This window comes from Psammomys obesus, unplaced genomic scaffold, assembly GCF_907164565.1.
Source record: "Psammomys obesus unplaced genomic scaffold, mPsaObe1.curated_primary_1811, whole genome shotgun sequence".
NCBI classification, from domain to species: domain Eukaryota; kingdom Metazoa; phylum Chordata; class Mammalia; order Rodentia; family Muridae; genus Psammomys; species Psammomys obesus.
The window spans coordinates 8936220-8947058 of record NW_026592666.1 but is presented as its reverse complement, the minus strand read 5'-3'; the positions used below and the strand labels follow the sequence as shown (position 1 = coordinate 8947058).

General features: G+C 53.1%; 1 protein-coding gene across 1 annotated transcript in view; it reads right to left on the bottom strand.

The window, feature by feature from the left end:
* Positions 1-10642: 10642 nt before the first annotated feature.
* Olig2 (oligodendrocyte transcription factor 2) overlaps positions 10643-10839 on the bottom strand; it is a 2164-nt gene continuing 1967 nt past the window's right edge. The window contains exon 3 of the mRNA XM_055614843.1: positions 10643-10825. Within this exon, the coding sequence (XP_055470818.1) occupies positions 10643-10825 (183 nt within the window). The remainder of the gene's footprint in view (positions 10826-10839) is intronic.

The following is a 10839-nucleotide window of genomic DNA, read 5'->3' as shown; positions in this document are numbered from 1 at the left end:
CCTATGTTTTCCAAACTCCTTTGCAACTGGATGTGACCACGTGACCAAGTGCTGCTTAGATTCTGGGTGGAACTAACATTGCTTTTGTACTCTAAGGAGGAAGGGAGCCCAGCCTTCCTTGGTCTTCCTTTCCAGAATTTTGGCATGGTGGGAGGTTTGGAATAGTCACTTCAGCCACAGGAGGACTTTACATTGAGGATGACAAAATGACAGAAAAAAAAAAAAAAACCAAAAAAAAGCTATTCTGATCTTCCACACATCAAGCTTGAGGTTAGACCCGAGTTGCCTCTCTAGACTTCATCTTTCTCTAAGCTTCTGTGTTGGAGCTGTCTTTCTCTGCCTTGCCTGACACACATCTCAAATGAACCTCTCCCATCCCACTTCTACATATGATACTAGCCTCGTTGATATCAAGTTCTCTTTTTTCTTGGCTTCCCTTCCAGGTAAACCATGTGTTTGAGGTCCTTGGCACTCTGCTTTATCAGCCGCATTCCATTGACTGTGCTGTGTTTTGAGGTCTCCCTGGAGATACTTGCCCATACTGCATTAATGCACATCCCTGATAGGCTGGAGGTTTATGCTAGCTTCCCAGGGGTCCCCCATGAACACAGTGAGACTTACACCAGTTTTGAAGGTCAGTATCAGAGCTGAGTGTCCACTACAGAGAAGAGGGATCGATGGTCCTTTCTGCTCTCTGTGTGCCTGTGTTGCTTCTCTGCCCTGGCATTGATGTGAAGTGACATCTCTGTGCACCACCCTCATCCCCATGTGCACCTCAGTGCCCAGCCCTGCAGATGGAAGCTGGAGAAGAGAACATGGCTTCCTGGGCAGCTCATCATGACTCTATGGATGGTTCATAACTAAAGACAGTTTCCAAACCCCAGATTCATCCTAGGACAAGGATACCTTGGGCTATGAACCCAGTTATACCTGCTGAAGCCTTTGCTTCCAGGTGGATGGGAGGGGCAAGACAGCAGTGCTTGTGGCTTCCTGTTTAGATGCAGGGAAATAGGGGACGAGCATTTCTTTGGAAGCATGCCTTTGTAGCTTCCTTTTGTAGCTGCCAGAAGGGCTGCTGCTTTCCTGTGCATGGATGTGTAAGTTATGCGTGTGTGTCTGTCTATCATCTATCTATCTATCTATCTATCTATCTATCTATCTATCTATCTATCATCTATCTATCATCTATCTATTTATCATCTATCTATCTATTTATCATCTATCTATCTATCATCTATCTATCTATCTATCTATCATCTATCTATCATCTATCATCTATCTATCTATCATCTATCTATTTATCATCTATCTATCTATTTATCATCTATCTATCTATCTATCATCTATCTATCTATCTATCTATCTATCATCTATCTATCTATCTATCTATCTATCTATCTATCTATCTATCTCCAGGCATGTATGGATGGATGTGTGCACACACATATGTGTGGGCTTTTGCATGTATGTGCATATGGATATGGAGAGCAGAGTACAACAGAAGGTGTCATTCCTCAGGTGCCAGCCACTTTTTGTTTTGTTCTGAGACCAGATCTCTCACTAGCCTGGAACTCATCTAATAGGATAAGCTGACCAGTCACTGAGCCTCAAGATCCAGCTGCCTCCATCTCCCAGCACTGAGACTCAAGGGCACACCACCACCTCTGGATTCTCTTTTCCTGAGGAATCACACTTCGCTTTTTTTTCATGCAGGTTCTGGGTATTGAACTCATACAAGGCAAGCACTTTAATGAATGAACTATTTATCTCACCAGCCCCATGGCCTGGTGTTCTATTCTCCAACCCAAGAGTAACCTCATGCATTAACACACTGGACCAATCCCACTCTCCATTTTTTTCTGACACTCTAAAATTGTATGTAAATGTTTCAGTCTAATAGAAGTAACTCTCTGGTCATTATTCCCTGCACATTTGCCTTTGAATTGGATAGAATGGGCACATCTTTCCTCCAAGGACAACAGAACAGGTCAGGGTTGGAAACATGCTTCAGGCTGAGTTCTGGTCCAGGCAGGGCAGGCCTAGCTGTTGTCATAGCCATCTGTTGGGGCCTGTAATGCATGAGCACATTAACATAGGGCCAGCCCTCGGCCTCAACATTGTTCTCGTAGCTGTATCCATTCTGCATTTGGCAGCTCAACAGACTCAACAGAAGGAGAGTTTTGCATTTGGGATAAATACAGCCACTGAACCTCTCTCTCTCTCCTCTCTCTCTCTCTCTCTCTCTCTCTCTCTCTCTCTGTTTTTCTTTCTTTCTTCAAGAATACATGGTGAAAAAATTTACCCTAGCTGTCTAAACTGGACAGTGACAACCCCTTACCTTTACAATATTGCTCTCATTCTGTTTGTGACATTAGCATAGTCGGTTGGTAGGAGCCTCTAATTTACCAGAAGGCCTTTTAAAACGGGGGCGGGGGGACTGAGTTAGTGAGGGCACCTGTGGAGGTCGGGGGACAGTTTCCAGGAGTCAGTTCTTTCGCCTTGTTGAGCCAGAGTCTTCATTGTTTCAGCTGCTGTGTAGTGTACCCCAGGCCAGCTGGCTCCAGGACTTCAGTCTCCTATCTCCACCTCCCCCCCCCCCGGGGAAAGTGCTGGGTTTCGAAGTGCCTGCCTCTGCATCAGGCTTTCCACATGGGTTCTTGATGATCAGAGGCAGGCCTCCAGGTCTTCACAGTTATCACTTTTTCCCTCTACTGAAACATCTCCCAGGTTCTCTCTCTCTCTCTCTCTCTCTCTCTCTCTCTCTCTCTCTCTGTGTGTGTGTGTGTGTGTGTGTGTGTGTGTGTGTGTGTGTGTGTCAGGAAGAGCTGGAGAGATGGCTAAGTGGTTAACAATAAGGACCCAGATTCAGTGTTCAGTTCCCAGCACTCACACAGTGGTCCACAGCCATATGTAAATAACTTCTGACCTCTGCAGGCCCCAGGCATGCACACGGTACACAAAAAAATAGGCGGACAAAACACTCAACTGCATAAAATAAAGGCATCTTGTGAAAAATTAGACTCATCCAACTAAACATTTGTCTTCTTCTTTAAAAAACAAACAATCAAACAAACAAAGAGTTTGCCTTCCAAAGAATTAGGACAAAGTGTCCACCCATACACCCATTCCTCACAAAGGCTGGTCTGAGATCTCAGGGTCTGCAGTGTTCTTGTGCTTAGAAGCAGCTTTTGTTCAGCCTTGGGAATTTTCACCTTTAGGACATGCTTTGATCCTAACCGGTCATTGCAAATGATCTCTTATTTGTATCAGGACCAGTGTGAGACACACCTCTGAAACATCAGATTTTTTTTAACAGCATGTTTTGGGGGAAGGGGTGTGGAGGAGGACACAATCTGATGATGTGCTTTGTAGGGCTGGATTTTGCATGTGCGTGGATCCCAGAGAAGCTCTGTGCCTCCTTTAGTCCCTGTAAGAAAATGGCCCAAAGTCAGCAGCAGGTGTTGATTCGTGTTCACTGAGTGCCTACCCTGACCCCAGTTAGGCCTGCAGCAGAGCATCTTGGGTGCGGCTGGCTCTGCTTAGCAGGGAGGTCAAATAATGAGACGCTTCCTGTCAGATGAAGAGAGGCTCAGCACAGCAGCGTGAGGGGAGTGAGCGTGGAGGGCTGAGGAGGAAGACTGAAACTGCGACTTTAAGGAGAGGAGGAGCTGTAACCAGGATACACTGTATGAGAAAAGAATGTTTTCAATAGAAGGGGGGAAGCCTGACCTTAGTGTGCGGAGCTCCTGGGTCCCTGTGGGAAACGTGGTCGGTCTCTTGATTCCCAAGAGTGAAATATCATTCCATTTCCTGCTTCTAGTCAAGGCTCTTGGGTTTTTTGTTTGTTTTTAAATACTTTTCTTAAGTCTGGTTCTCTGTAGATTTCTAGCTGTCCGTAGTGGATGGGGCCACGTGGTGGCAGGTGGGTGGTGAGCAGACCTGGGCTTCCTCATCCTGAGTGTTCCATGTGTGCGGCGAATGTGGAAGGGAAGGATGTGAAGGTGGTTTTGGAAACAGCTTCGAGCGTCCCTCTTGAGGTGCCTGCCTGTTGTTGTTTGTTGGCTGTGTTTGGGGAGCTCTAGGGACCCACCTGCCCCCCTTGTGATGGACTGCAAGCCCTGCCACTCTGCCCCACCTAGTGTTCTGTGGTCCTCAGGTCCTTGTGTCTATGGGGGGAGCACTTGACCGACTGAGCTGTCTCCCCATAGCTTACAATATTTAATTTTTATCTTAATTAAAATAGGAAAAGGGTAAGATAGGAGAGGCTTATGACAATTTTTTTTTACCTTAATTAAAACAGGCGAAAGGAGTGGGTAATGGCAAGGGACAGCCTGCTGGTGGGAGGAAATGGCCCTGATCCTGCCAGTGGAGGGGATGTCAGGAGAGAAAGGCGAGAATGGTAAGACCAATCCACAGATGCTGAAATTGAGCTGGAAAAGATGGACAGCCTTCTGGATGCCCTGGGCTCTTTCCTGCAGTGGAAGCTGCCTGCCAGTGCCCCTGTGGGCTGGCTGAAGTAATTTCCTTCCTGTGTTGGCTAAGCCATACTGGACTCCAGTGTCTCCCTTAGCATTGACTTGGCCTGAGTTGTTTGCAGAGATGGGAGCCCCCAGCCCAGCCCGGGCCCAGGTGTCTCATCTCTCTGAGGCTTCTGGCTGCACTTCAGAATGATGCTATACTGGTCATTTGAGGGGCCTAGACAGAGGGCCTAACTGTCCTCCCCCAGCTGAGAGTTCCCAAGGCTTGTGCACAGGGGACACAGGGGCTTCTGATAGTCTGGGCAGAGCCTGATCTGCCGGGGCATGTTAGAGAATACCCATCTTGTCTCCATTCCACAGTGGAGGAAACAGACTCTGATCTTGCATCACACAGCTTCTGAGAAGCCCCTCTCGCTTCCAAGGCAGGCTTTTACTCCCAGATGGGGGGGGGGGGCTGTCTGTGGCCTGATCTTGGCCCGAGGGTAGGACTTCTCTGCAGACTAGCTTCCGGAGGAACTTAAGAGAAAGCTCAGCTCACGACGTCGCTAGCTCTGAGTCAGCCAGCGAGAGGGTTGCAAATTTCGCTGTCCAGCGGGTGAACTTCCAGCCAACAGCTTGTGCGCAGCGCCCTTAGCCCCTAGCCCGTGCAAACGCTGGTGTGCGCACAGACTCCGCTTCCATTCGGGTGGTGCAGACTCCGGCAGCCCTTTCGGTCCCCACACAAACGGGCGCTTTGGATTGGCTGTGCTCCTGCTTCTCTCGGAGGAAGATCTCCAACCTTCACCCAATGCACCCAGGCCCTGTTGTAGCCACCTCCGTCGTTAAAGGAGGGTTTCGCATGACACATGTCCGCTGCTGCTTTCGGAACCGGTGCGGAGCGCCCAGCCGCCCGGCCGAGCGAACGAGCAGGACAGAACGAGTAGCCCCTTCAGCCACCTGTGAGATCTAGGGGAGGCGCGGGCCCTAGCGCAGCGATCAGAACGAGCGAGCTTCCCGAGCGAGCTCTCCTAGGCCCTGTGCCACGCAGCGGTGGCTGGAGGAACCCGCATCAAGACGCGGTCTCCAAGGTAGCTAATGCTCTGCCAGGCTGTCTGCCTTCCCAGCTCAACAAACGGAAATGTCTCCGGCCAGTTCCACCACTGGCGGGCGTGACGTGGCGGCGCAGTAAAGCCGGGTGTGGAGTCCCTCAGGGGCGACAGCACACGGCCAGCAATAGCCCTGGGTCCCGCCGCCACCAGCGCCCGTGCTGGTGTCTGCCCGCTCTCGCCAGGCAAACTTGTGACCCCCTTTCTGAACTGGTCCCCAGGCGCGGAAAGCGCAACCCTACAAGGGTTGAGGCCTGGGATTCCGGCTGGTAGGGACCCGCAGCTGTGCTGGCCGTAACGACAGTCCCTAATGAGCAGCCTCCGCGGCTCACCTGCTTCGGCCCTTCCTCCACCCTTGCAGCGCGGCCCATCGGAGCCCGCTAATTGCTAAAGTCTGTCGGCACAGCCTGCTACCCAGATGGAGGCGTCAGGGACAGATGGGTTCAGGCACCTAGGGGGAGCACCCAGGAGCGTCCCTAAAGCCGGTGAAGGGTGTGTTGGGGTGGGGGAGGCAGCACCAGATTCAAGACTTCCCCAGTTGGAGCTAAGCCAGATTGGGGACTGCTGGAGCTGGGGGTGGGGCTTGGTATGGTTTCTGTCAGAGACTCCGTAGGACAAGCCCGCTGCCTGGGTTTATGTTTTTCTGTGTCAGTTACTTACCTCACACAGGTCCACAGCCTGTGACACGGGATAATAGCGCTTCCTCGGAGTTACTGTGAGAAATCACAGAGCTCTGGGTGCTGGGCCCACAGTGTGTCCACTTCCTCCTCCTTCAGTCTTTTTATCTGTAGCTGCCACCTCAGCTCTGCCTCATAAATACACCTTCCTTCATTAACCTGCAGCCAGACAATGCAGCCATGTGGCAGTAACTCAGCACCTGCGAGAGAGCTGAAGTGTGTGTGTGTGTGTGTGTGTGTGTGTGTGTGTGTGCTGGGGTAGTGAGCCCTATCTAGCAAGCACCACCAGAGCCAGCCGAGCCTCCTCCTGTCTGCTTAGGATGCATCTCCACTCTGACAGGGAAGGGAGCAGCTACCCCTTTGGGAGGCTGGGTTTTTGACAGGGTGGTCATGCTAACGTACTGAGCCCCTCGCCAGCGTTGCAGGTGGATTTGGAAGCAGCAACTGCTTCTTCTGCCAACAGCCAGGCCTGATTCTGGTCCCCGTCCTAGGTCTGCAGAGATGCTGCATGACAGTTGCTGGCGTACAAGGTGTCCTGTGGCCCTTGATGTAAGGCTGTTCGTAAAGAGCTCTGATCCCTTCTGGTGCTGTGTGGGGAGGGGAAGACTTGGCACAAAAATCTGTAGCGATGGAAGGAGTTTAATGTAAGGAAGGAGGGCCTGGGTGCCTAAGATGAGCTGCAAGCAGCATCTTATTTAACGGAATTGTTTAATAGAGCTCAGGCAGACCTCTCAGCCGATTCTGCCCGAACAGGACACTTCTCTACCATGGAGTACAGGAGAGCACTGTCTGGGAGTGGGAGGTGTTCAAACAGCACTATGGGAAGGCCTGGTGGTGAAGGGAGAGCTACAGAAGAAAGACTGAATGTCCAAGGCCTGCCTGGATTACAGATGAGTTCAAGGCTAGCCTGGGCAACTTAGTAAGAACCTGTCTCAAAATAAATTAATAAGCAAGTAAATAAGTAGGTCAGTGGCAGAGCCGATTGCTCATCATTTATGAGGTTCAATCCCAGGTATCCCAAACTACAAACAAGCAAACCTTCAGCATTTTACCCACCGAGCAAAAGGAGGATGGTCTGCCTGGGTGGCTGAAGGGGCACCACATCTTCCTACAGCCACAGTAAAGGCCGCACCTCACTGGGCGGCGTGAGGCCTCTGGGCCCTGGCAATGCGTTCCTCCGCCAGCTTCATCTGCCAGCCCGATTTAAGGCTCTGTTCACGTGCTCTGGGATGTGTAAGTCCTCTGTGGCATTGAGGAACCCTGTAGTTCAAGCCTTTTCCAGGACCTGCACGGAGAGAGTGGAGAACAGGGAAAGGGGGAGCGCATCAGCTAGTGGGGTGGGTCTGCTGGCCACTGGGCTCTGGCCACTCCATCCACAGTGCAGCTCTGGGTGGAAACAGCCAGTCCCTCAGATCTTGTATCTGATGAGTTCCCTTGCCTGAGAGCTGGGGTGTCACAAGAGCCATGAAGAGGAACATGGGACAGGGCTCCCCAGAGGCTGAGGGGCTGCTCAGAACTAGAGGGGGAGGTAAAACTTGGTGACAATCTGTATGACAAATTCTTTCTGACTGGATCTTGAAGACTTCCTGACCTCAGCTTAAAGCCCACAGAAGCCAAAATGATTACTCACAGTCCTCTGGTGCCTTAGGGTAGATCAGCCACCGAGACCTCCCTCCCAACCTCCCAGCCTAGGGCCATGGGGGCAAGGAGCTGCTACCTGCTGGGTGGGAGGTCTGCTGAGCTTCTTGGTGAGCACTTGCCCAGCGGAGGCCAATGAACGGCTCAGCGGAGGGAGGGCGCAGAGCCTGGCTGGGCAACTCCTCCCTCGTTGGTGGACTGAGGGGGCTCTCAGAGCTCCCCAGGAGACTTGGGGACTGGGATGACACCGAAGACTTGATTCTTTCCTGGCAACAGTTGCCTTCTCTGCAGAAGGCCTGGGCAGGGGCTGGCGGAGCCTGGCGAAATGGAGCTTCCGATGCTGCTGCTGCCTCGGGAGTTCCAGTCTCTGCCCCTCCACGTTCTTAGCTAGGTGCTGGGGACTTCTCCCCTCCCTAGGTGTGTGTCAGCATCTGGGGGCTGGACTCAGTTTAAACAAACAGGATTAGACTCAGCTAAGCTCTGCCCTGTCTCAACAGGTTCCTCTGTCTCTTCTTCATGCCCTCCTGAATGACAAACACCTTCTAGTCTTAGGAAAAAAAGAAAAGAAAATAAATGAAAAAACAAACAAACAAACAAACAAACGAGGCCCTATGTGATAAGCTGGGCGGGGCTACAGCACCCCAGCTCTGACAGCCCGCAGTTCTGACTAGCAGACAGGAGGTACCACGTTGGAGGACGGAGACTTGCCTGTTTCAGAGCTAACTGATGTCCCACAGAAGGGTCCACCCTCACTCAGGCCTCGGAGACAGACTCCTGAATGGGCTGGACTCCCAGGAACCAAACAAACCAACCCCAACAACAAGAAGGAGATTTTCTAATTCCAAGTCTAGATAGGTTCTGCTAGTGGCCACCGGAGGGGTCTGCAGTGTGGCATCAGCTAAGGGCCAGCCACACCTGCCTCAAGTTTCATCCGGGAAACTGAAGCTTTTACATTTTTCTGTCTAGAACCTCTCTTGAGAGGAAAACCGTAATCTGCACCGCAGTTTACCCGCAGATTCCAAGAAAGGCAGAGTGCGTGAGAAGACAGCCCTGGTCTTCCGGGAAGGTCCACAGGCTCCCGGGACGCAGCCCTAAGGCCAGTGAGGTTCCCGGCGGCCGCACTTCAGGAAAGCAAGTGTGGAGAAAGGACTGAAGGGTTAGTGAGTCCTCATCAAAGAGCTTTGCACAAAACGCCCCAAGAGCTGGGCTCGCGGCTGAAGCCAAGAAACTGGCGAGTGGAGGCCGGCGAACGCCCTTGAGCACCGGAAGAAATAAAACCGTGGCTGAAGAGGGTATTGTCGGAGCTCCCAGAACCTCGGCAGAGGCTCGGTCCCCGGACCTGGAGGCCCAGAGTTCCCCCACTTCCGGAAAGAAAATTTATTCCTGAAGTAGCTCAACTTTCAAACGAAGGGAAGAGGAGTTTCCAGGTGGGTGGGAGAAATTTGAAAGCACAGGAAAGCTGTGATCCATGAGTGCCCTTTTAAAGAACGCATGTTCCAGGGCGGGGGAGGTGGTAAAAATCCCTTCCTTTCTTAGCTTACCAGGCGAAGCCAGCAAACCAGCCACAAATCCGTCCCAGAGGACCCCCTGTCCCCAGCGTCTCCGCGTCCCTCCCCGCGACCCCCTCACACAGCCCGAAAACAGCCGGCTGACTTTAAATTTTATTTAAAATCTCAGCACTCCATCATTTGTTTCGTTTTATGCAACCAAACAAGTAATAAATATTATTTAGCACTTCTTTTTCTTTACAAAAATAAAACAGGCGATAGACAGACTCTGCAGGAGCGGCGCGGGAGAGGTGGGGTGTTCGAGGCCGGCGTGGGAGGCCGGCGTGGTGAAGCAGGTCGCGCCGGGAGCGCCGAAGGAGTTCGCCACTTGTGTTAACACGGCGGGGAGGGGGGGGGGGTCGACGACACAGACGGCTTATCGGGAGGGGCTGGCAGTCACGTGAACAAAGAGCGCAGCCTCGCGCACTTCATTGATATTATATTTACACACACAGTATTAAAAAACAGACCCCCCTCCCAAATAACTCAAACTATACTTCCCATCAAGTTTTTTGATGTTCTGCCAATCCCTCAGGCACCAAAGCTGTCCCCAATCGGCTAAGAAACCAAATTACCTTGTGCTTAGACAGGGCTGGGGTTGGCGGTTCTATTTAAAAAAAAGATCTGAGAAGCATCCCGCCCCATGTCGGTAGTTTGGGATCTTTCCACAAGTGCTTCTATTCTGAGCGTCTGTAAAGCGTGCTCGGTGGCCTGAACGGGACACTCGCAGAGTTGTTAGCAAACCGCGAATCAACAGGGGGAAGGCCACACCTCTGAGGCCACACGGGTGTCGCAGTGAAGGAAATGAGCGACCCCAGGTGCTCCGGGTGCCCACGCCAGCCTGATGCCCTGGCCCGGGCCGGGGTGCGCCTGCGGGCACGAGGCCGTCGCTCCTCACCGCCCGGGGCTCTGCCTAAGGCGAGACCGGGAGTCGACGGGGCTCACGGAAAAGTCAGTCTGTAGACTCTTCCTGCGGGCGCAGGGAGAAGTCCCGGCGACGGAGGGGGCGGGTTGGTACGGTCTCAGCGTCCCGCCGGGGTCGACCGGGTTCTGGAGCGAGGGCGCCCTTCCCCACTGCTCCAAAGGCCCCTCCGCTCCCAGACGCCGGGCTCCCCGGACCCCCCCAGGCCCACGGTTCAGCTCCCCGCGGGCAGCAGAGCCGCCGAGCGGCGCGGGCCTGTCCTAGCTGCTCCGCAGCCCTCGGCCCTCCGGCCGGCTCACTTGGCGTCGGAGGTGAGGCGCGGCAGGCTGCCGGCGCCCATGGCCGACACGTGGTGGTGCGGAGGCGGCACCTGGCACATGCTGCAGGGGCACGGCATGCCGCCCCAGTGCTGGAAGCCGCCGCCGCCGCCGCCCCCGCCGCCGCCCCCGAGCGGGGCGGCCGCGGCGGCCGCCGGGGACTTGAGCAGGCCGT